Below are 27,624 nucleotides of genomic sequence, written 5' to 3'. Positions count from 1 at the left end.
TAGTATGAGAGTATAGATTGAGAGATATTATGATAGATTGAATGTAACATTCTATGAGATTTGGCAGGAATATTCCTTTTTTAATTGCGCGTCGATATATACACAAGGTTTTTTGAAATTTGGCATATTTAGGATAATATGAAAAGAAAAGGAATTCCTCCATACTCTGATATCACTATAAGAGCCTATCATCTACTTTGAAGTAGGATCAATCAGACTATTGAATTATTCATAATCAATCAGCTGACAAGTGGATTATTCATTGCATGCATTACACAGATGTCTGGCCATGTCTAGATAGGGTTTCAATATTTTTTATGAAGCGTGCCCATAAGTATCAATATTCTCACATTTGAAAAACAAATTTAATAGGGTATTGAAAATGAAATAAGAAATGATTAAATGATCTGAATAATGCCGAAGAAATTGAAATATTCTTGATTGAAAAAAATTATTTTAGAATTGTTGAGAAAAAATATTTTTATCAAATGGAAAGAATGATTATCACGAAACTGGATAAACCATCATATGGGATACAAATGTGAACTGAGTTTATTTAACATAAGTGAGTTTTCGATCTTGGAGAAAACAAATAACATTTTGAAATCCTATACTATTAAACGAGCAACTTCTGTTTATATGTTTATATGTTTGTATTTCACCGGATTTCGAAAACGGCTCTAACGATTCTCACGAAATTCAGAACATAGTAGGTTTATAATATAAAGATTCGATTGCACTCGATGAAGGAAATCTCGCTGGGAAAACGCTGAAGGACATAAAAAGGATAATTATTATTCATCATTGGAAAAACAGATGATAATAATAATTATTTCATCGTCTGTTGATGATGGAAGTGAGTGAGCGAGTTCATGTGTGTGGGACTGTGTCAAAATTATGACTCAGCTGTCGAACTTTTGTAATCATTCAATCAGGTACATAGTGCCGGTTGCAAAAAAGCCGGGTTATTTTCAATCCTGATTAATTCCAGTAGATCCATTTTTTTGAAATGGTCTTCTCTGATTTGGTTCACGTGAAGTTAATCAGGATTAAAATTTAACCGGCTTTTGTGCAACTAGGCCATGTATGGGAAATTTTTGCATTCCTCTGGAAATTAATCTCAATTTACTGTGATTAGATAGAACATTTCTGTATGAATGTTATAATAATTTCTTCTTTCGTGATGAATTTTTTATGCCTTTGTACTCCAGAGCGAAGCTCGGTCCCCGATATTTATAATTCAACTGTGAATTGTGATTTAACTGGATCAACTAGAACAGGTGACATCAGATTCTTGTGGATGAGAAAACTGCATGAGGTCTACTGTTCACAGAAATACTAGTAATATCTCTTAATCTATACTCTCTATAGAATATATACTCTCTCTCTCTATAGAATGTTACATTCTATAATCTCTGTTCATATCTTCAACAGAAAACCTTAATGAAGGTTTCCTAGGCTGTATTGATAGTGTTGAGCAATATCACATAAGCAATTTAGAATCGTTAAAATGTTAAAATCGTGTTGAGCAATTAATAACAGAATGCCTCAATCCTAAATTCATCTGCCTTTCACATTACTATACTTCCAAATAAGGGAACTTCATGTACGTATGAGCACTATTAAGTTTGAATTACAGACTAGATGAAATCATTTGCAAAAAGAAGATAGTTTTGGTTTCTTTGGGTTCTGTGAAACTGCTGCATGTAAACGCCTTGTGATGTTACAATCGTTCGATATATCTATTCTACTCCGATCAATATGAAGTATCGACGACAAGATGGCATTTAATAAAATTACAAATAGGTTATCAGAAGACCAGTTTTACTTAGTCACGAGCTACTATAATATTATTTTAGCATCAGAATCACAAACACTCGTTATTACATTCGCTGAACTATTCAGCAGACACCCTTATTCGTGAGAAGGAGGAGGAGGAGGAGGAGGATGAACAGGTAGAGGAGGAGAAGGAGGATATGGAGTAGAAGGAGGAGGTGGAGGAGGAGGAAGTGGAGTAGAAGGAGGAGGAGGAGGGAGTGGTGGTGAAGGAGGAAGAGGAGGAGGAGGGAGAAGGCGCAACTTGGCCATGATGGGTGAAATATTCACTTCATCAAGCAAGATCTCAGTTGATCAAGAATCAGCACAGCTAGGAAACTTCTGTTGTTTTTCAGTCAATTTTTCAGTCAAGTTCCTGTTGCTTTCAGAAAGTCCAGTGGTAGGGCTACTTTATAATATAGGCTATTTAATGCTAAAATTATTTTTTTAAAATTCTGAATAATACCAGCATATTTCCATTTAAATGCAAAAATATTCTTTATCTTCATTCATTTATACAATAAGTACATTATCGAAATGATAGGGAGAGGAAAAATGAGGTAACCTTGTGCTATTCCTCTCCCGAATTTAGATAACACATAGTCCGAAATAGGTTAAGTCTTGTAGTTCTTCAATTCAAAAAATGTTCGGTCCTCAAGTATTTTCACAAAGTAGATTTTCAAATTTAGATGCTTCAAAACTAAACATATAAGAAATAGTTCACATTATTATAATTAAAATAGGAAATATTCACATATTAAAAATATAATTTTGAAGAATTACCGAAAAACAAACTTAAAACCAGACCTTTACCCTTTCCTAACCTACCATTAACCTAACCTGTAACTAACTACTCCCTGAACCATTCTCACAAATCTCCAACTAGTGTACAAGGGTGTAGCTGTCTCTGTATGAGCCCCAACGAAAACTTTATGCCACAAAACTTGACGAGCAGAACAGCTCAACTTTTCATCTGTTTCAGTAATTCAGGAAATGGTCAAAATAGGTACTTGATGAACTGAGACACTCCGCACAAGACCTGTTTCTCTCTTAATTTATTTTAACTCTTTGTCACGAGTAGCTCAGAGCTACAATAATTATGTTACCCTCGGACTTCCAAACACTCGTTGCTACATTCGCTCAACTCTTCAGCAGACACCCTAATTTAGAAGGAAGAGGAGAAGGAGGAGCAGGAGGAGAAGGAGGAAGAGGAGGAGAAGGTGATGATGGCACTGTGACCCAAACAGGAAGCAAAGCCTAATTTTCGATTAGTGCGTATTAGACACGGCCTGTGCCGTGTCGTGGCGTTCATTTTTCTGTTTCCGATCACGATCTGCAATTGCCGCAATCTGCTCAGCAACCGTCAATGCCCGCCCGCCCGCTCGCTCACTCGACCGACTCGTCTCAACAAAAACTCGTCAAATTATCATTCGCCGCCGTCACAAATGCACAATGCCACTCCAGACTGCCAAACTTCAAGAATCGCTGACAATCGACTGCTCTAATCAGTAAACTCTATTTCAACAATTGAACTGCCGATGTAAGCGCTACATCAAACGTCTATGGTAATCGACAAGTGTTAATTTATCCAAAGAAGGAAAACTAACTTTTCACTATGTAACCGAATTCCAGACAATTTCGACAACTATACATTAAGATGCTTTCTGAGTTAACATTGCTTTTTGTCCAATACCAAATTATTGTATTTTAGCTATCATGGTTAATTAGAGTGAGGTCCACGTTATAATGCGAATTTGAATGACATTGGTGTTTTTATCCTTGTCTATCATTCGACAAGCAGATAGCGCTATCCTTTTCTAGCTCTGCAAAGTTGCCAGATCATTTTTTAACAATGTAATTAATTAAAAAAATATTGATGTAGGCTAGCCCTACATGGATACTAATCATGTGAACATAGTTGCCAAGTTGACTTTGGCAATGAACTGTTTATAAAAAGATAACAAGTTAGAGTTTTATGAGATATGTTCAAAGATGATGTTGTATTTTATTTTTATCTTGTTCAATATTGTAAAATTTTAATTACAAAAGCACATTTACAACAATATTCAATCTTAATTATGAACATTTATTATTTAGTCATTGAAAAATATATTTCTTGTCGAATAAAAAAACAATTGATCATTTTAAACAAGAATGCATAGGTAACAAGAATTTATAACATGGACCTCACTATAGTAAAATGTAGTATTAGTTACTAAGAGTGACGTTTGCAAAGTGCCAGTTTAAACTAAATTTCAACTTAAACTGGATTAAATCTATATCAAATTTCATTTGTTATAATGTGATTTATTTCGAGTACAAGCCAACAGCTTAAACTCTTCAGCTTATGAATTCAGTTTAAGCTTTCACTGTGCAAACGGCCCTTTAAGTGTTATCTTAGCTTCATCATTTAGTAAACCCGGACTAACAAAACCGTTTAATCAATCACAGGTAAAAGAAGTGTTATCCTTCATCCATGTGCAATCATCTAACATTATTTGTGAATTGTGTTTAAAAATGATTGATTGGAAGATATGTATAAATTTGCAAATATTATTAATGGAAAATAAATTCAATAATATCAATGACCTTGTTATTTTGAATGAAAATGGAAATTAATTAATGTAAAATGTATGAGAAACTCAATAATAGTTCTCAATGTTTAATGAGGTGTATAGTATAATCGCTTAGTATTGAGTACAACACTCAACCGTTACGATCCTACTCGAAAACTGATCTCCAATAATCCGCTTCACTTACGGGAAGCTGTAACCGCATTATGTAAGTCAGCTATTAGAAAACGAAAATGAAATTTCAATCAATGCCGAAGAACAAAAACGGTTCAGACTGAAAGTAAAAACGGAAGACAACAATCAGACCAAGTCATCGACATGGGAACAAACGGTCCGGTCCTTTGCATTGCGCAACGTGAGAATGGTGGCAGTGATTAGACTGCAGTGGATTACACTGTACTTGAACACACTGACTCAGACTGATAAGACGGTGGCACACTCTAAGGCTAGTTTCACACGCATTCGGTCCGTTTCGTTTTCGGCAAAGTGTGAAACGGTAATTCGGTTTGAATTCGGAACCGAATAGAAACCGCATAGAACCGAACGCCCACTTGACTCTAATAAGATTCCATCAGGTTCAAATTCGTTTCTAGGAAAGGGCTACTTTCACACACATTCGGTTCGGTTCGTTTCGTTTTCAGCAAATTCCGATAAGTGTGAAACGGTGATTCGGTTTGAATTCGGTTCCGAATAGCACCCGCATAGCACCGAACGCCCCATCGACACGAATAGGTTTTATCATATTCGAATTCGTTGCTAGGAAACCGGAAATAAAAACAGTCTTTCACACACGCTCGCTTTTTTTGTTTTTATTTTAACCTGACATCGTGATTATATGTTTAAAAATATTCCATGTCAAAATCATATGGTCAATTCATTTCTGTTAGTTCACTGGAGCATATTTTTCTCAATGAATAGTTTTCTTTAAAAAAATATGAAAGTTAATTAAAACTCAGGGAGAATTTTTATTTTTCCATGGAAATTACATGATTTCATTAGTGGAGAGACGAGATGAACGTTATGTACCACGTATCAAAATTGAAACAAATTTTCAATTTAGAAAAATAATCACTCTGAACGTCCAAAATTAATATAATCAAAAATAAACTATTCAAATAGTTCAGAATTTTTAATTAACTGGAAAATTTTGTTGTACAACAAAATCACATCTAACTATTTGAACACCAGCTGTTCTATTTTAATACCAGAATGAATTATGAAATTCCAAACACAGCTGTGTTTGAGAAGAAAATACCTAATTAGAACCGTACGAATTAAAACCTGATAGGCCTATGTATGAAAGCCTCATTCGTTTTCGGCAACGAACCGAACCGAATGTGTGTGAAGCTAGCCTAACACTTCTATTACAGTGGAACCTCAATATAGTATAGGTACCCCATTAGAGTACAGTTCCCTTTATATAGTAGATTTTTTCCTGCAGTCCCGTAACGTAATAGTCAGTACTGTAAATCCCGATTTAGTACAGGACTCGTAATAGTGCATTTTTGTACTGCTTGAGATATACTTTATCGGGATTACACTGTACTATAGTGAGGTCCACGTTATAATAGCAGTGTGTTATTTGCAATGGTGTTAATATCTTTGTCTAGCGTTCAACAAAGCACATGGCCCTATCTCTTCCATGCATGGCGATGTTGCCACATCGTTTATCAACAATGTAGAAATTCAACTAATTGTCAGAATATTTAATCTCAATCATGAAAATTTATTATTACATATTTAAAAAATATATTTTCTTGACAAATAAAAATATGACCTCACTATATCAAAGATACAAGCATGTGCCACTATAGTGAGGTCCACGTTATAAAGGCAGTGTTTGATTAGCAATGGTATTGCTATCCTTGTCTATCATTCAACAAGGCGGATAGCGCTATCTCTTTCTCACTTTGCTCTCTTGTCAGATCGTCTTTTAAAAATGGAGAATCAATAATTAATTAACAAAATATTTCATCTTAGTTGAGAGAATTCATTATTAAGTTATCGAAAAATATCTTTTCTTGCCTAATAAAATATAATTGATTATTTTAAACGAGAATGAACAGTTAGTATTAATCCTGTATCAGCTACTGTCTATAGAAGGCATTGACAAGACAGAGGATCGGAAACGTTGTTCTCCTATCTTTCTCCACTGCCATTATAACGTGGACTGGACCTCACTATAGATAGAGATTCTCTTCTGTGATTCTATCTAAACTTGTCATCACAGATCACCAAAAGCAACTGCAATTCGCTAGCCAACAATAGGGAACATTTGAAAGAACAAAATAATAGTAATTTAAGGAGAACATTAAACAGTAAATATAACTAATATTCTACAACCTTCGTAGATAAGAAACAATATTGTACGTGACTTGAGAGCATCATTGAGAAGAGTGAGATCGGGAGTCAGGACAAGTTTCTTCTAATAGCTTGTACACTACATTATTTTCCAATCCGACAATTATTATAGCTGTGATTGAATGAGAGATGGACCATTATGTCAAACTAGAAATTTTATAGGATGACATCTCAGATTTCAGTTGATCTCGAATCAACTGATTAGTAGGGTCTCAGTTTCTCGAAATTTCAGTTCGTCTAGTTCCCGTTACTTACAAAAAGTCCAGTGGATACAGTATCATAAGCTGGCAAATGGACTCACCTAACAGGAGTGCTGGCTGTTGATTGTCGTCTATTAGGATCATTTTAAGGGCAGAGCTCTCAAACTAATAAGGAGCTCCAATACTAAGTCATATCTCACTCATTTGGCGACAGCATTTTATGATTAGGGTATATTCGAATGATATTTATTAAAATATATTTCTCATAATACCAGCATATTGTCATTTAGAAGCAAAAACCTAACCCCCTAACTACCTTCTACCCTTGAAACCAGCATATTGTCATTTAAAAGCAAAAACTCAACTCCCTAACCCACCCTTTTACCTTTGAAACATGAATAAACATAACCTTATAGGTTACAAGGTTGTAAACTTATAGGTTAACCTTAAGGTTACATAACCTTATAGGTTATGTCATGATGCCGTGAGATTCGACTAACTGAACAGCTTAACTTCCTTCAGCTTCAGTTTCGCACGAAATGGTCAGAATGGGCCTGATAGATGAACTGATATCGAGAGGAGTTGAAACGTTCTCCATTGACGAACCTTTTCCGTTCATTATCTGTAAAGTAAGTTAATAGTATAATGTATTCGATACAACGCTCTTCAAGGGCAATATATAGAGTAGTATATTCGATATAATATAAATTCAAAATTTATAGTTTTAATGTTTATTTTGGACTAAAATTTTATAAAAATTGTACACGTGAAACTCTAACCTTATCTTGGACTTTATCACCTATATATTTGGAAGAAAAATAGCACAAGGACTACCTTATAATTTTATCTTTCAATGTTATTACATTAGTGTCATTTGCATAATAAATAAATAAATAGTATTTCGATATTGAGAACTATTTTTTTTCGACGAGGTAAGCAATAAAAATGTTGTTGAAGGGCGAATGGCAGAACAGGTTGATAACTATCGGGTGGTGAGGTGGGTGAAACAAGTAGGCAGTTGTAAACAGTCGTTAAGTTTGAGCAAACTTGAGCTGAGAGTGCATGAATGGCATGTGCATAGAAGAAAGGACAGTTGTCGTGTGAAGTGCACTTCAAGCATTACACCAAGGACACCTCAACAGACAAAGGGAGCACCCAGCCAGCAGTTTAGCAAAGAAATCGGGCCACCGATGGAGAGAGAGAGAGAGAGAGAGAGAGGGTAGATATCACAGAGAAGGATAGAGAAAAGAATAGATTGTCACAGATATGAAGGTTCAGGTTGGGGGAAAGGGGTGTACTACTCGATACTCTTCTCCACCGGCTGAAAATATGTAACGAGGAAACGAGGAGGGTTGTAGAGGGTAGCGAGGGAAGCTCTCGACTTTTGAACGATAGAAGCAGAATAATTGTGCAGTGTCTTTCAGCAGTCACGTTCGTCAAAGGCGGGGGCGTGAGAGTGTTCCCCTTTGAAAACTGTTTTGAAAATTACACTATAAACAGTCATTACCGCCCGCGGCCTTAGCCCGACTCCTACGAGTCTACGCCCTTTTTTCTTCATTACGACTCGTCCACTTACAAAAATGAAGAACTGCAATATTCATCATTATCATCATCATCGTCATTGTCATCATCAACATCGTCATTATAATCATCTAAAAAAGGAAATGGTGTCTGCTTGACCTCAGACTTCGCGTGAGACTTGGACATCTGGTTAATATGCGCAAGGTGTTCAATTTTTTCTAGAAATTACTCCTATTTATAAGCACTGGCTTTACTATGACTAATTTTTTTTCAAAAATTATCAGTAGATGTATTGTATAGTATAGCTCTGAAGAAATTAACTCCTATTTATAAGCACTAGCACTATTACTACGACTACTATTTTCGAATATTATTAGTAGATATATTGCAGCCCTTATGAAACTGGACTACGTCCTTGAATATAACTTACACAAGGGGGCTATTAAATTCGAGGTGAAGATTTGGAATTGAAAGTAGAATACTTCTTCGTTTCTCTAGTATGTAGACTGTGAGAGGCAGACGACAATTTGTATTATAATATTAACATATAATAAAAATTCGTGGTAAAGTTTTGGAAATAGAATACTTCTTTGTTTCTCTAGAATGTAGACTGTGAGAGAAGAGAGATAGATGCCAATTTGTATCATATTAGTAACATTTTACATCATGTTCCATAAGCAGTATTCGTTCTATAGTAGTAAGTTTCATAGAAAGCAGTCTAGTAATGTATCAACTATTAAGCAGTATTAATATAGTATGAGCAGTGTCAGTTCTATAGTATTCGTAAAGTATTACAATCTAGGTCGGTATTTATGAAAGTTACAATTCTAGTACTAATTTCTCGACGGCGATGTTAAACTTTTGAACAACCATAAATGGGGACATTAATGTTTGCTTATTAAATGAGTGGCTCAGTGCGGAACACTGTTCACTGCGGACTTCGGTCCAAAAGGAGCTGAAGTAAAGCAACATTAATAGAATACTTCTTCAGTTATAACAAGACAAAATCTAAATTATTATATGCTAAACATAGACCATATTAAGCGACATTTCAGCACAGATAGTGTCAAATGTGGAGTTTAAGGATGCATGTATACTCAAATATTTAATGTAATGGAAGTCCTTTAAAGCACTTGAGCAAATTAGGCTTTAGCATGAAATTTACGACTGTTGACGTAATTCAAAATGTCAGCCATGATGAGATAATTATTCTAATATTATTCAGCCATTTTTATTACAGTCTCAATTACTTCAAGTACTGGAGTAGAGATAATACTTCATTCAGCGTTAAATTAATGTTGTTGAGTTCACTAGTATCAGAGGGTTACATGCATTCGTAACTTAGGATAGATGTTAAACTTATGGGTTGAAGAAAAGTTCACAGATTTTACTCGGAAATTATTCAAGTCCTCGAGTGGTAATGAGAATTGGATTCATATGACATTGAAGCACAATTACATAGCACTTGCACTTGAAACTCTTATCAAGTGCTTGAATATTTTAGCTAGCGAAAATATACGGGCTTGGTAGAATAGTGCGGTACTCAATAAGTTCACGAGATTATCAAATTGAAATCGTAATTAAATCCTATCATTGGATCAATCAAATCAGAACTAATAAAAACCAATGGCGATCGATTAATCATCTTCAATTGTAATACAAAAGAGAATCATTTATGTCCAATAATCGAACTAAACCATTAACTAACTAAATTGGAAATGAATCTTCTCAGTTTAGATACCCCAACTTTGTTCCATGTGTGAACACTGCCATAAGAACCAATGGTGTTTTGGATTAGATACTATTTCTGCCCGTTAAGAAAACTATACGGTAGCTACTAGAGTGAAGGTGAGATGAATTTAAAAGCACTGAAACCTCACACTACAAAATCAATTTCTACATTTAAACTGGTAAACTAAGTCATTGTATTATTTCGAATTTATTGAACAATGAGCAGTCCTAACTACGTGGTAACTTTCGTGCAGTATTGCCTTTCTCAGAGACAAGAGAATTTTTTCTTGTTATGACCTCAATTCTTAAGCTTAAATAGAGAAATAGTAAAGAGGTCTGTGAGTATAATTGAAGAAATATTAAATTGACGATTAAATTATAAGAATGTACGATCAAAAATTGATAGAATAAGGCAAAGGTGATGTGACTTTCAAAGTTTGAGAAATGAGTGACATCATCATTATTATAAATGTCCTGATCCTCCATGCATACTTTTAAAAAATTAAATACTGATACAAAACAATAAAATGGACGAAAAATATAATTTCAATAAATCTTTCTCAAAAATTATAAAATTATTGTTCTAGAGAGCATTGTACACTAATGTAAAGTTCATTAAACTCGGCAGAGATTTGCGAACTCCAAATTGAAACGATTGTTGTTAAAACAGGCAAATACAGTACGCTATAACAACAATCAATCCAATTTGACATAAAATAAATAACAATAAATTGCAGCTGAAAATAAGCATGATCATCAGATTACCTAGGTCAAGCAAGCAATATCTTAACAACCGATTTTGATGTACTATTGTAATGCGATGGATTGTAGAGCGTCTCACACTGACAATAAAATAAAGGTTTTGTTTTGAACAAGAGCAATTAGACAGGCAGGTCTTTACTTTGCAAATTCAAATACCATAAACATGGAAATTTCAAATAGATAAATTTAGCCAAATTAAAGGAATTAAAACTCAAGTGCAGAATAGAACAGATTATAATGTTCATGATTGGAAAGATGAATCTCAAATTAATATTGATACGTAATGCTAATGAAAATAATTTATTCCTGAAATCGGATATTTGTTGGTCTGATCCAGTCATCTATATCGATGTAATCCATATCACATTAGTGTATTCTCGTAGTGTAATCGCTCTAATTAGCAACTCTAGTTTCTGCAATTAGCGTTGCTCTAGCTCTCACTGTTTCTTCAGGCCTTCGAAATACAGTCTCAACCCAATTATACAAGGACATATGCTACTAGGTCTACAGCATTCATTAGTTATTAAAAGCACAAGAACTCTCAGGTTCTCTTTAACTTATAATTTCATTGATAACATATTTCATACAAACGTTTACAACAAAACAAAGATTTCAGATTCTCTTAAACCTCTCATTTCATTGATAACATTTTTGATAAAAACGTTTGCTACAAAACAAAGGTCTCAGGTTCTCTTGAACTTCTCACTTAATTGATACAATTTTTCATACAAATGTTTGCTACAAAACAAAGATCTCATGTTCTCTTAAACCTCTCATTTCATTGATACCATTTTTCATGCAAATTTTTGCTACAAAACAACACACTATTAAAGTGCCTGAATGGTTTTTATTTTTTAAGAAATAAAATCAAAACGTCGACCCGTTATTCAGGAGTAAAAGTCTCGTCAAATTGCCAGCGCAATTTATTTACACTAAATTTCCGTTTTTCTTTCGCTAAATGACCGAGCGATTAGGAAGGAAAAGGCGGCGCTGATGCATTTATAATGGTAATGGTAATTTTGTAATACAACAAAGATAGTGCACTATGAAGCAAGGTGAAATCGCCACCTCTATTTCGCGCTCTCTTAGCTTCAAAAGCTTTCTTCTCTACACGTCAGTCGGATGTCGGAACTGGACGAGTGTGTGCCGCCTCACACCAGACGTATTCACCCAACCGCACATGAAATACGGCCCAAAAATTAATTCTCCGAGCTGAATAAAATGAACAACTGTTACGCCAAATGCACTGATCTTATATCAGTTTCTAGTCTAATTGTACAAAAAGAACGATTAATTATATCAGATAATTGGGATCCAGCTTTCTAGACAACACCTCCCATCTATTCCATCCTTTATGATGGAAATGTTTTTGCTGAGGATGATGCCAACATGAATCTTTGGCTTGTGCGTGGGTAATGGGAGAGATGATGATGAGAGATGGATATACAGTGCTACTGTGAAGCAGCATTTAAACCAAGGTTGTAAACAAAATGTTGTGCGCAAATAGTTGTCTATAAAAAATTGGTATTTTGTTGAAAAACTTGAAAACATGTTCCTGTTCTTAAATGTAGAACAAAAATTGTTAATTTTCTGTCCAGAGAGCATAGTCGGCTCAAACTTGTATAGGGGGAAACATTTTGTTGACAACTATCTCAGTGCTTCAATTCAACACTGGGTGTGTTTCCCACAGTAAGTAAACAAAAAATTTGTTTGAAACATGGATTTCCACAAGTTGACTACAAAATGCTGCTGTGCTTTTTATTAAATTGACAACAAATTGCCGTAATTTTTTGAAAAAACAAAAATTATAATTTTGGTGTAAACGCTGCTTTAGAACAAAATTAAAGAAAGTGGAAAAAACAAATGGATAAAGAGTAACCCATCACAAAGTATTGCCCTTGAGCTACGCAAATTGGTAAGAAACGTCAAATTTGGAGCCGCATTTAATCCAGAGTTGTTAAATGTGGTTGCAACAAATTTCTTGAAAGAACACAGCACTATTTTGTCGTCAACTTGTGGAAATCCTTTTTTTGTAAGAAAAACGTTGTTACCCACTCAGTATGGAAAAACAATAAGATAGATAGATAGATAGATATATTTCTCGATCCATGAAACATCTATAGATGCATGAGATCACGTCAAAATATTAGAACACATACATAATAGAGTACTAGTCAAATTAATATGCCTTTATGGTTTCAATGGTTTTTATAGCATTACAGGTCTAAGCTGGATTCAGGCAGCTCAAAAAACTCGTCAACATGATAGAAGGGGTTAGCGCAGAGCCACGTATGTAGAGTTTTTTTGAACTCTATGGTTCTCATGTCTCTAAACTTGAGGGGTAATTTATTAAATAAACGTCTACCCATTATCAGATGGCTGGACCTTAGCCTTTCCAGACGAAAGAAAGAATAAGAATAAGAATAAGAATAAGAAAGTTGTCAACTGAGTTTTCAACAAATTGCGTTAATTTGTTGCCAATTTATTTAAGAAAAACATTGCATCGATTTTTCGTCAACTACCAAATATTCATGTTTTCAATAAACATTTTGTTTTCCACTCAGTGTGGAAACACTGATAAAGTTGCCAACAAAATGTTCCCACTCTACAAGTCCACGCCGACTTTGCTATAAAAAAGTCTTGTTATTGTTTTCAAAACACCCGGGAAGTATAACGTGTGCATAGCTTTCATTTATTGATAAAACTTGATCACTGAGCTCAACACCCTTATCGCGTGACTTCGAAGGCAGTGATTCACAAACGAGCGACATAAAAAATGAATGGAAGCTTGTCGATTCCGGCAATTACTTCCCACAATATACCGGTAGTGCAGTAGTATTTTTGCTATGTTACCAATTGAACGTTCTAAATAGTTTGGTGATAGGATAAATTGCTAAACTATTGCACTACAAAGCCTTCAGCACTTATGCAACCAACAAAAATATTTAAAACGTGGATAATTTTTCCCTAATTCTTTATCATTTCTCGATCAAACACAATTCCAATATAATATGTTTATTCACCTTTGTTATGGTAGAATAGCACATGATATTACTTGAAAAGAATTAAAATCTAGACTTGGTTTGGTATGTAATAATAGTTGATTATTTTATACAGATTAATGTGAATATGCCTAGTATTTTATTCCTAGCCGGATTTTACGATTGAATTTAGATTTAACTCTATGATTGTAGGAGTCAATTTTTATTGGATTCCAAAGTTTTACTTTTACTTAATAAGATAATTCTACTTGTGATTGGAAAACCTCCTGTTTGAAATCTTTGTTGGAGGTGGTCCTGGATCCAACTTAGTGGGAAATTAAAGAATTTTAGATGGTCTCAATGTTTGATTTTGCAGCCCAAAACCTATAGTAAAGTGCAGCTATTTACATAACTTGGTACAATTATTTTTAAAAACTGTACAAAAATGTACTAAATAAAATATTGTTTTTTTTATCAAAATCATTCTGCCTATGGATCGTAGACTGTGTTACAACGGTTCATAATGTAATTTGGTAACTTACGCAGGTATTTCAATGTGTTATAATACTTATTTTTTCAGTAATAAAACTTGTACATCACTAATCACATACCTGCTCCATTTACAATTTTACACCTACAGTTAAATATAAGCAAAATATTTATATTTTAGGTACTTACTTTAATTTGACAGTAAATATCCAAGATTGACGAACGTTTAATCCACTAATTGACAAAACACTGTAGATCCATTGCACTAAATTAAATCCACTATAAACTAGAACCTTTTAAAATTTAACACTGGATATACTAAAAGCTAATAATTTATAGCCGAATAATCACACCCTCATTCATCTGACTCCACAGAACACAGAATAACAATAAACTTTTGGAGCTAACAGATTATCAGTTACACAAATTTCATGAAAGACACGAATGAATTGGTACACAAACATAATTTACAAAACTATAATAACTATCACGTAGAAACAAAAAACATACAATGGAGTTGTAGTTCAGTTACAATACAAATTTACAAATTACAACAACTATCAGAAACAGACCTGACCAGACGACGTACGTCGACCACAGTCAACAACCCGACTTGCTCGCCGGTTTTGCATCCACCAGAATGCGTGCTAAACGCCATTGCCAACCTTTACGCCAATAAATTTGCATTGTGATATTGTTGATAAATTTGAATAACACATTATAATGGATATATATTTCATATTAACATCAAAATTTATTTTTAAATGGTTTATTCTCTTCAAAACAACAGCGGTTCCTCATATTTTTAACCACTTTGAACTTTCAACTTCAATCAATACTGCTCCAAGCGTTCCTCCAATGAAAACCAAAGGGGAAATTACCGCCCAATTCAAAATTGGAATGAATTCAATATTTCATCCATTTCAAGATTAACACTAAACTATGATTTGTTTCTTTATTCTAGCATTACTTCAATATCTTTGTTGAAATGTATACTGTTCAGCAGTTGATTTAAAATTATTGTACTTTTATTATTTATTTTTACAAAATAATCTGATTTAGTTGGGTACTTCTTTTAAGTTTATTTAAAAAGTACCTATCTTCTAACACTTTTTTCCAAATTGATTTTCTTCTTTCTTCATTTAAAAAAATCTGGTGTGGCGCACTCACACAACTTTCCTTGCTGTTATGAAAATTGATCAACTGACGCTAGTGTTCACGCGCATCTCAATTCTCAAGTCTACATCTTTAAATTTTAAAGATCTAAACCAGCTGGTGACAGGACATTAACGCTGCAGACACATGAAGTCTGCTGTCTCTTCATAGTTAATGATTTAATAGAATCAACACTTGCCAACAGTTTGCAAATTGAATAATCTTATTTTCTCGAGCTTCGAGCGTATTTCAATTTTAGGTGAAAATGTTACTGAACATTAATTGTAGAGATTTTCATGCTCAATCTTTTCCATTTGGAATTTTTTGTTTAAATTGCATCTGAAGCCTGATAATTAGGAATCTAAAATTAAACTTTGCGTAGATGGGGTGGAGCTCCTGAAATTTTTACAAATATGGGACTTGTGGCACTTGATAGAGCTTACCATTGACTTTTTTAGGTTTAAAATTGATCAAAATCGTTGGAGCCGTTTCCGAGAAAATCGATCGTGAAAAACCCTGTTTTTGACAACATTTTCGCCATTTTAGCCGCCATATTGAATTGCATTTGATCGATATTGTTCGTGTCGGATCCTTATAGGGGAAGGACCTCAAGTTCCAAATTTCAAGTCATTCCGTTAATTGGGAGATGAGATATCGTGTACACAGACGCACATACACACACATACAGACCAATACCCAAAAACCACTTTTTTGGACTCAGAGGACCTTGAAACGTATATATATTTATATATTAATTTATATATAAGCAATACTTTCCTTACCTATGGTAATAGGGCAAGGAAAGTAAAAATTGTGCTGAATCATATTTTTTGCCAAGGGTGATGCTCATGTTAGCAAGTACGCTAACGTGCATGTCAAATGATATCCCAGCCAGCACAAAATATCAATAAAGGACATTATTTATTTGATTCGAAATAGATGAAAACTTGTTGTAGTTACATCATCCAAGGTTTTAATTGTTGGCAAAAAATATTTCTGGTACGGTACCTAACTTTTAGGTACATTCCTTTTTGAACTTCCAATCTTTTTTCCATTCACACCAAAAAACTCATCCTTATTGGTGGAAGAATATGAAGGAATAACAATGGGAAGTAAATTCGACACCACATTAACAGTCTTCATGTGCTGTATTCTCTTAAAATAAATAATAATAAAAGTGTACAATGAACCATGATAAAATCTTATAATACATAAGCAACAACAATTATAAGTAACATTGCAAATAATACATTGATTTGAGAGTGAATTGAAAAAATACTAGGTAATATATAATACACTGTATATTTAAATTAATTCTACATAATACTTCATAGTAAAGAGTGAGAATTCAAAGTAGACCTGATTAAAAAAATTACTTTTTCCTAAAAATACTCTGGAGATTCGGAAGATTAGTAGGCCTTGATAACGGAGTTTGAAAAATCTTTGTCATTTTTTGCTTCATGTCTTCTACGCCCTGGCCAACATTACTGGTTGCTTGAGCTAGACTCATCCCACTGGAAGACCTGCAAAAACAGAAAAGATTACTGTTATATTGAAAATCATCAAGCTATGTACTGTATTTTACATTATTTGTTTTTAGAACAATACTTTTATTTTATTGCATCCGCTAAACTCTCGCCAAGTGTTTCGCCGAGTGGCTCACCACTCCAACGTCTCCGTTCGACATTCGATACACTACTGTATTTGATACAATTATCTTCTTGTACAACAATGTGTAAATAAAGAATTTGATTGATTTGATTAATTGGAGCCACGAGCGTAGTGAAGGCTAGCGGTGGCATAGTAGCCCTCCACACTCTCGCCCTCGTCGTCATTTGTATGCACTCAACGAAAGTGAAGCGCCGGCAAAAGAGTCACAGAAAAGCCGACTCCATGACATCACAAAATTGAAAAAATATCGACTACAATACAAATAATACATTTAAAAAAATATAAGAAATTATTTTAAAAAATAAAAATAAAAATGGAGAATAATAAAATTCCAAGAGATAGAAATCCTTACCTTTCAATCGGTTTATTAATATCACTTCTAGATTCAGCTTCTTGTATCATAATGAGGACGCTTCCATGATGACTTGGCAAAGACTGGCTGCATAGATTCTCAAGGTAACTGTGAAAAATATTGCAATTTTTAATAATGGTCATCATAAGGTGAATTGATTTTCAGATTAATGAATCTCTGAAAATTTTCAAGGTTTTAATATATTGCATCACTCTCTCAACCCATTTGATGGGTTCAAGTTCATAAAAGTAAATAAAAGAAGCAAGTTCATAAAAGAAATTATGCTTTCAATTTCAATGTGTTCTCAATTCATTGAAGCTCTTGTCTTAATTCGATTCTAGAGAATTATTGCTAAATGGAATATTTCGTGAAATCTATTATCAATACGTATTATGCTTTCAATTTCAATGTGTTCTCAATTCATTAAAACTTTGTTGTATTATTGCAACAGAACATAATAGAATATTTTGCGAAATATCTCTGGAATCCTTTATTAATAAGTGTTGTAAAACGACTGTGTAAATATTGAAAAATCTCCAAATTTCCATCTTAAACCTTAAAATGATCAATAGTACGACGGTCTGACACTCGGTTAAGCAAAATTCTGTTAACTTTTAATTCCGATTGAATAATGCCAAAAGAACCAATCAGAAAACTAGAAAAGCCTTATTTTTAAGAAAAAACTTTCTGATTGGTTCTCTTGGAATTTAATCATGATTGAAATTCAACAGGCTTTTGAGGAGCCGGGCCTGATAAAGCCTAGATAAGCCACATCTCCATTTTCCTGAAGCCAGTGTATCGCTACTAGAGATGGCTGTGTTCGTTTAATTTCAAATGAATTCAGGTATTTAAACGTACTGTAAACTGTATATCTTTCAACTTGTCTACGATATCAATAATAATAATACTGAGGGTGAAGCCCACATAAGCTCTTAGGCTTGTGCGTGGGTAATGAGTGACAGGGATGATGATGAGAGATGACGGCTACTTTTTAGGTAGTCGGGACCGACGGCTTATCGTCTCCTCATATTCATTATAATTATTAAATAAAAGAGTGTAGGTTATTATCAACTATTTAGTGGAATACTCACCCTAATCCTGGTAATAAGACAGTGGTGATAGTATTTTTTGAAAGTGAGCAATAGACAGATGCGGAGAAAGCCTCGACCAGCGTGGTACCGAGATCTATTCGACGAGTTTGATTGGTGAGTTGCATCGTGTAAGCAGCCATGGCGGCTAAGTGTGGGAGGATTACTGAAAAAAAAAACACATTTCGCTTTATTTATCTAAAAAAGCAAACGGTTTTCAAACATTGACAACAATGAGAACGATTTACTTCTAAATTATGTAACTAACTAGTTTGAGCCCGCAGCGCACATGGAAGCTTGCTTTGATCAAATTCACCATCAACTTATTAAATATTATTATAGTAGTCAAGTCCTAGTATAACTAGTAAAAACAGCGCTGCCATTCATTGTATTTTCTAATCTATATTCTCAGATTGTGATTTGGTGTAGAAAATTGAAATGGACATAACCTATATAATATTTGGACAATTTGAAACTAAATTAGGAAATTGAAAAAGTTTTGGGCAATAGCCTGTTTTTTCTTTTCCGATCATTGTATTGTTTGTGCTAACATAACCTAACCTATTTTGTTCAATTTATGGCCAGTTAACAAAATGTTTTCAGTATTGGGGTCGCTAATGTTGGTTTTGGTACAAACAAATGGTGTTTTGTTTGAACTTTGATTCAGTTTAAACTTACAGTGACTCTCATTATTTTTGCAAATGTATTTGTAAATATATAGATTATTTTGTATCTTTACACAACAAGTAATTCTGCAATTTTCTGCCATTATGCGAAAATTCAAAGAATTTTGAACAATATGTTTCATCCCCTGTCAACATTTTCTTTTATTTTAAAATTGAAAATTTGAAATTAGGTGGTTAGACACACCTAAAACTATCCTTTAATATGTCTTCATTCCACCCAAAATCCTATCAGAAGCCTATGGCTCACGTAGGTAAACTCAGCCATTGTGTTAAAACTAAAACTCTTGACTGTTCTGTATTGAATGAATAAGCCATTATGTTAAATATGATTATATTAACAATGAATTAGCCATTGTGTTAAAACTAAAACTCTTGACTGTTCTGTATTGAATGGATAAGTAGCAGATATAAACTAAAATTTTCACAGACCCATACTGACTGAACCATGAGTAAAATTGAACCATTAATTTTTATTGTAAGTGGTAGAATAAACCTTCACAATAGAAAATAGGTAGTTATTATAAACTACGGTAAGTTATAAAGGTGTATTAAAATCCACACATATTTTCCATATGCTGTCCACTGAAGTAACGTTCAACATGTCATACGACTTTCATACTTACTTACTTACTTACTGCGGTGTCCACTCGTACCCCAGTCGGTACTTAGCCTCATCAACTAAGCCTCTCCAAAAGTTTCGGTCACCCGCGTCCTCCTCTTTTAGGCCCATCCTCCTCATATCTTTCCGGACCTGGTCCCACCATCTACTTTTTGGCCTTCCAGCTGGTCTCCTTCCTATATGATTATTCCTCAGTACACTGTTTGTCAGAGCGCTTTCTTCTTTTCTCAGAATGTGTCCCGTCCACCGTACGACTTTCATACGAACAAATAAATCTTCTCTGCTCATCTGCACAGCAGTTTTTCACCAGCAGACCTACGTCGAATCCACAGTCACTAATGTTCAGGTTTTCGACTATACAGACGTAACGGCCATGAGAAGCATTACGTTAATGGCCAGCTATACACTAGTGTATTGTAATGTTTGTAATATTATTTTTTATTATTCTTACAAGTAAAAATCAAGTAGCCTACTACTGACCTTCCTCTCTGAACCAGGAGTCACAATTGGACACGATTCGGCCAAGCGTTGTAACTAGCTGTAGAACGGTTGCATGGTCATCCCTAGCAGCCGGATCACTTAGAAAGCTCTGTAGTTGAAAGTAGGTTTTATCAAGCACCTGAAATATAAAAAGAATTATATAGAAATAAATAGATTTAAAAGGTTTTACACATTACTAATAGAATAGACAGGTTTCACATGAGAAGCATAATAGTAGCAATTGAAAGATGATTATGTTTGTTAATATTATAATGTAGTGTATGTTTTACTTGTTCTTTTTTGTTCTTAACAATAAAGAAAAGAAGATTACCTACATAAATTACAATACACAAATATATCTTTTGAATATTTTATTCAAATTGGAAACAGGTAAAGTTGGAGAAGATTTTATATTGGCAATCTAGTAAGTGGGATAATTATGATCGTGAACACACAAGAAATAGCCTTAAGAATATTAACTCAATATCTTTAAGTAGCCAGGTATTTTCTTAAATAACCTGGATGCTTCAAATATATTTCAGAATCGAAGAATATGTTGACAAATGATTGAACATTTATTGCATGATTACAATAAGAAATTTTAAAGGAGGATGATTGATTGATTGAGTACTTTATTAATGTAGATTACAATATATACTGGCTTATACACTTATATACAATAGCTTACAATACAGCAAAACTATAGATGAATTAACATGATATAGACTAAGAAAATAATTATTGAACTGTATGAGATATGAAAAAAGCAATTTGGAATAACTATAGATAATATTGTTATGCATCTACATAAATTGGGGGAGCTTTGGACATATCAATGTCCATTCTTCGGGAAGAATATTCAAAATATCCTTCCCACTCAAAAAATGATGACAGAGATGGTAAAATAATTGAAAAGTTGAACCTTGTCTCACCTCTTTATTGGTTGAATTTTCGATCAAGGCACCAAATACCGGTATAGTTGCAGTTCTAACAGCTCTGAAAATAAACAAATAAGTATTGAGTATGACTTTAGAGGAGACTGAAAATTCATAACAATAAATAGTAATATAGTTCTTACTAAAGTATTTTGTCGTTTGATAAGGCCTTAGAGAAAATATAGCATAAGAACATAGATCATGGTATGGAGCGTTTATGTTCCAAATTTCGAGTCGATTTTTCATTTGCTCAAGCCGATTACTGTCGACTACCGTCGATTATTACTGTCTTGGCCACATGAGAGTGTATGAACGGCACAGTATGAGAAACTACCAGCGTCACATAGCTTCACGAAAAAAAAACTACGTGGATTATCGGCTTGAGCAAACAATTTGGAACAAAAACGCCCTAAATAATGAGATATAATTATGCTTTTGCTATATTTTGTCTATCATAAGACACACTAATGGAATAATTTATTCATAGCACACCCAGAGAATGTATCACAATAATTAACTAGTAAAATAGAAACAGAAAATAGCAAAAAATAAACTTACAGTTGAGGATCACTGGCGAGGGTTATAAGGGCAGGAACTATTCTATTTGTAGTGATGGATTCGCCTACGTTCGGTATCACATACAAAAACAGGTTGGCAGTGGCGTGCCTCACAACGTGTCTTGGATGGACGACTCCTGTAAAACATATTTTTGTTTAATTGAGAAGTTGATATTGTGGTAATTATTCGTATTAAATAAAAATACTAAGAAATTGTCAAAAACCACAGATTTTATTAATAGTTAAAAGAACCATTTCATTGTCAATCTCTGATCAACCGAAACCGGTCTTTCTAATTATCAATAGAATCTGTGTTTCTTGACAATTTCTTATTGTTATTATTTAATGTAAAACATATTTTTTATTGAAAATTTTTCGAACTTTTTCCTGGCTAGAACAGCAATTTTTCATCGGCTGTGTTCACACTCTTCACAGTCATTGAAATAATATGTGAGAAGAGAAATATAAAATATTTGAGAAACTTTTCAACAAAAATGTAATATTGGTTATGCAAATAAGATTATCTAAGTAAATTCAACTTTTAGTAAATTATCAAGTTTGATTTTTTCTTTTACTCAATAAATCATTTTCAGATGATAGGCACTGTTGTGATAATGTGATAAAAAACGGTGATAAGATGACACTTAAATTCAACACTCCAAGGTTTTTCGCGTTCGACTAGTTTACAAAATGCGTTCATTCAAAATTAAAGTGCTCATAGCTAATTAGCCACAACTAAATAACATTAACTGAAACTGAACTAGGTAGCAGTACTGTATTTGTAAGATGTAGAATTTTCAATACGATCAATCACTGATACAATTTAGAGCCGTTTTCCGAACTCGGGATTTATTCAAGTTCTAGACTTTTAACAGCTGGAGTCAGAAAATTGGCTTTCCGAAACGCAGTCGCAGTCCACGTTTAAATTAAATTTCAGAAAACTAGAAAATTGAACACAAAATAAAATAAAAAGAAAATAGTGTTTTTCAGCACCTGGATTAAGGGTATTAGCCCAGTCAATGAAGGCAAAAAATAGGTATTTGTCGGAACTAATTAGTGAAAAGCTGAAACTTTGCCCAATGTTACATTAGTATAAGAGAAGTTCCCCTACAAAAGTCCCCGACCCTACCCCTCTTGCTTCCCCCCCACCCACTTTTTAAGTTAAAATGTCGATGTTTACTAGAAGCTCGATATCTCAGTAACCAATCATCGATATAAATCTCGCTTACAAAAAATCGTAAATGTCGCTCTGGGAGGGGGAAATAGCAACGCGCTACACTTTTACGCTACGAGCTACGCGGTCCCCTCACATCAAGCTCGCACAAGCCATGCGTCTATTTGAAAAACGAGAGATTCTCAGTTATATTTTATTCTTCAATACTCATAGTTCAGATTGATAGAATAGTTTTTATGTTCAATAGAAAAGTAGCTTGTTTTTGTGGCTTTAAGTTCATAAAATTATATTGTTAGATTTTAAGAGAACCATTGTGACTAGATGTTGTATAGAATGCATAATATGGATATTTTTGAAGATACAAATGCAGAGTGAGGCTCATAGCATAACTATATAACATATAACTATATTATATACAAAAGACTAAGTATTTTGTATGCTACATTTTGACAATACAGTGGTGAGCTGGGCCCATAGAAATAGATGATGACATCTATTATTATGGCTGGGCCGGGCAGTAGGGGTGCGGCGCTAACGTTGCTCCTCTCAATATTGTTTTTGTTGCTAAATAAAGAAAAGAAACTCGTTCTTTGCATTCTCGTATGAGTGGCATTCTCATCCCTCATGTCAGTTTCAGAGGGAAGTTTGCCAAGTTCGGACGTGCGTGGTAGACTTTTCGTAGTGAAGCACGTGGTAGATTTTTCGTAATTTTTCGTTGTGAAGCACGTGGTAGATTTTTCGTAATTTTTCGTAGTGAAGCACGTGGTAGATTTTTCGTAATTTTTCGTAGTGAAGCACATGGTAGATTTTTCGTAATTTTTCATAGTGAAACACGTGGTAGATTTTTCGTAATTTTTCATAGTGAAACACGTGGTAGATTTTTCGTAGTTAGTGCATTGATGGTGACAATTTTTTCACACAGTTCGATTATGAATTTATTTATTTGTGATCCCTTCTGAGTGATTACATACAAAAATATAGTTTTGTAGAAATATCAGTTCGGCGTGATGTGCTCCTGTTACTCCAAACAAGTTTGAAACAATTAGTGATGGATGAATCGGACTTAAATTGTTTAATTTGTGGTAACAAACTAGATGACAATATTGTAGTTGTAAAGAATGGAATCAATGCTATTTCTGAAGCCAGCAAAAAAAGAAGAGACAGTTTACATGAAAAACTACGAGGAAAGAGTACTATTAAATTACACAAGTTATGTAGGCAACAATACACAAGACCTTCGAGTATTCAAGCATTCATTTTAAGTTGTGTTGTTCTATTTGTGGAAAATCAGCAAATTACAGCTCTAAAATTCCAACTCAATATAGAAAACCATTTCACGAAGTAACGACGATCGAGTTCAAAGAAAGTTTTTTACAAAAGTGCAACGTTAGGAGTGACATATGGGGTGAAAATGTAAAAGCCCGACTTCTAAGTGCAATAGACTTAGTAGCAGCAGAAGCGCGCTATCACAAACATTGCTACACAGAATTTACTAAATCTAAACCGATTGAAACACAAAAAGGTAGACCTCAAACCAAATTAGCTTCTACATTTACCAAAGTATGTAACTATATAGAAAACAATGATGAGTGCCAATATACTATAAAAGAAGTTCAGGATATTTTTAAATCTTTAGCTGATGATGATGCTGCTTATTCTGACAAACACTTAGGAAAGCTTCTCCAAGAGCATTTCAAAGAGAGACTAACATTAACAAATGTTTCTGGTAAAAAGAATGTTTTCTGCCTTACTGACAATGTGCATAAAATTGTGGACAATTGGTATAGAAACAGGGTTCTTGATCTAGAAGAAGAGAAGAAGAGGATTGTTTCAGCTGCTGCCTCAATAATAAGAGAAGACATACAAAGGAAAACCTATGACTTCAATTCGTATCCAGATTTGGAAACAATTAAATCAGGTGGAGAAAATCTCATCCCCGAGACTCTTGAAATGTTCATGTCACAGGTTACAAAGAAGAGGAATTCAATTGAATCACAAAAAGTCAATAAGAAATGTATTGTTATAAGTCATGCTATAATATCTGCTGTGAGACCAACATCATTCCTTTCACCTATACAGACAAGCCTAGCTTTGACTTTACATCGACTGTATGGTTCTAAACATTTAATAAACATGTTGTCTTCAATGGGAGTGTGTGCTAGTTTCATTATCATCTGGTTTCATCAGTGATGAGTCAGTCAACTGTGACCAAGCCTATGACATAGGTTGTGCTGCTATGAAGACAATGGTAGGAAAATCATTTGGGAAACTGACATTAAAAAGAAAGGACATGGTTAACACCCAACTAGCACACAAATTAGTTAAAGTCAGATCCAAAGAAATACCAGTCAACTCTCAACAGCTCTTCAATAGAATACTCTGTGTGTGTGATAGCTCTCAAAAATTGAAATTGTATCTTGAATATGAACTGTCTCCACATCCACCATCTCTCTTCGACAATGTTTCACTAAGAAAAGGAACTAAATCATCTATCCTGAAAGTGTTTCAAGATGCTGTAATAGAGGAAGAAGAAATTGATCAAACAAATTTATGTGTGATTATTGATGGAGGATTTCTCCTTCATTATGTTCCCTGGCCACAAGACTCCACTTATGGAAATATCATACACATTTATCGAAAATATGTTGTAGAAAACTTTGGAGAAAATGTAACGGTTGTATTTGATGGCTATCCAGAAGACTGTACAACTAAACAAGAAGAGCAGAATAGAAGAGCAGCAAAAAATCCTCAAATGACATAGATTTTGATAGGAACACAAAATGCTTAACATCAGAGGAAGAATTTTTAGGCAACAGAAGAAACAAGAAGAAGCTTATATTTTCAGTTTCTGAAGAGCTTATAAGTTCAAATATCAATACAATTGTTGCAAAAGACGATGCTGATATTTCAATTGTGACGACTGGAATAGAGGAGCTGAAGAGACACAAAACTGTTATGTTGTATGGTACAGACACTGATTTGTTGATACTGTTGATAGCTCTTGCCCCTGAGAATCAAGAAATCTACTTCTGCAAACAGATAACAGGAAGATTGCATGGAAAAGTGTTCTACAGCATTTCAAAGATAATATATAAGGTGAAAAATACAAGGAAGCTTTTACTGTTTGCTTATGCAATAACAGGCTGTGATACAACTTCTTCTTTTTTCGGCCTTGGAAAAATAAAATCTTTAGAAATTGTTCAAAAATCAGAAGAAGCTCAAAGACAAGCATCAGTGTTCATTTGTGAAAATTCATCTAAAGAAGAACTGAAAAGAAATGGTGAAGATTTTATTCTGAATTTGTATGGCCAGAAAAAGCACACAAGCCTCAATGAAGCACGTTACTTCATGTTTACAAAACTAGCAAGAAAATCAAAACTTAGATCTAATTTTGATCTTGCTAAGCTTCCTCCAACGTCTGAAGCTGCACATCAACATATATTTAGAGTGTATTTTTTGCAAGTGCAGACATGGCTTGGAAATAGAATGGATGCTACAGATTGGGGCTGGAAGATGGAAATGGTGAAGAAAAATGGTGATCACAAGAAAAGTTTAAAACCGGTACAAAGCACCAAACCCTTTGCACCTGATGACCTTCTGCACCTTGTGTCTTGTAGCTGTAAGACATCATGTCTTAAATATTGTGGGTGTCGGAAAGTGGGACTTGATTGCTCTGCCATGTGTGAGCACTGTGATGGTCTTTCTTGCGAAAATAGTCCTAATATTGATGAAATTATTGATCAAGAGATTGAATTGGATTGTCAAGAACAGTAAAAGGAGGAAGAGAAGAAGAAGAAGAAGAAGAAGAAGAAGAAGAAGAAGAAGAAGAAGAAGAAGAAAAGGAAATGAGGAGGAGGAGGAAGAAGAGAAGAGGAAGAAGAGGAGGAGGGGAGGAGAAGAGAAAGAAGAGGAGGAGGGGAGGAGAAGGAAAAAGAGGGAGAGTGATTTTGAGAGAATGACTATTGTATATAGTGTGAATATTAATTTAAGTGATGGGTGGGCGGTCCGTGATGGTGTTTGACACCTGCCGGTTTGAGCCAGTCCGGGACACGGCGGGTCCATAGGTGGTGGATGATGGAACAACCCTAAATGAGGGTTAGGAATAATCCCCCGAACCAAAACTGGCTCTCTTTATATGCTTTTGAAATGCTTCTACTGCCAAACACTGAGATCTAATTTTGGGGGTTGAGGGACCCCCTCTACCCCCCTTCTTCATGGTTTAATGAGCTTGGTAGTATCAAATTTGAGCTAAGCGCCCAAAAATACATATAAAACAACTGAAGAAAGATTTTCCGTCCGAGTGAATGTGTTAATCATATAACATGCAATAATAATGATGATAATGAAGGGTCGCGTCAAAGCGTAGCGCGTTGCTATTCCCCCTCCTAACGCAATATTTCTTATCGTTGGTATGCTAAATTATACATCGTTGGATTGAGACAGAATAGATCTATAACCTTTGTTGGAGGCTTTT

General features: G+C 34.2%; 2 protein-coding genes across 2 annotated transcripts in view; both read right to left on the bottom strand.

The window, feature by feature from the left end:
* Window positions 1–15,045, bottom strand: part of LOC111046596 — a 102,358-nt gene extending 87,313 nt beyond the window's left edge. The window contains exon 1 of the mRNA XM_039429544.1: window positions 14,623–15,045. The gene's annotated coding sequence lies outside the window, so the exon portion shown is untranslated. The remainder of the gene's footprint in view (window positions 1–14,622) is intronic.
* A 1,672-nt stretch (window positions 15,046–16,717) lies between these two features.
* LOC111046595 (RAB11-binding protein RELCH homolog) overlaps window positions 16,718–27,624 on the bottom strand; it is a 40,760-nt gene continuing 29,853 nt past the window's right edge. The window contains exons 17-22 of the mRNA XM_039429542.1: window positions 21,978–22,127; window positions 21,417–21,480; window positions 20,485–20,623; window positions 18,703–18,865; window positions 17,612–17,719; window positions 16,718–17,111 (exon numbers count right to left, since the gene is read on the bottom strand). Coding sequence (XP_039285476.1) covers window positions 16,961–17,111; window positions 17,612–17,719; window positions 18,703–18,865; window positions 20,485–20,623; window positions 21,417–21,480; window positions 21,978–22,127 — 775 coding nt within the window. The 3' untranslated portion in view covers window positions 16,718–16,960. The remainder of the gene's footprint in view (window positions 17,112–17,611; window positions 17,720–18,702; window positions 18,866–20,484; window positions 20,624–21,416; window positions 21,481–21,977; window positions 22,128–27,624) is intronic.

This window comes from Nilaparvata lugens, chromosome 5, assembly GCF_014356525.2.
Source record: "Nilaparvata lugens isolate BPH chromosome 5, ASM1435652v1, whole genome shotgun sequence".
NCBI classification, from domain to species: Eukaryota; Metazoa; Arthropoda; class Insecta; order Hemiptera; family Delphacidae; genus Nilaparvata; species Nilaparvata lugens.
This window is presented reverse-complemented; position numbering and strand designations above follow the sequence as displayed.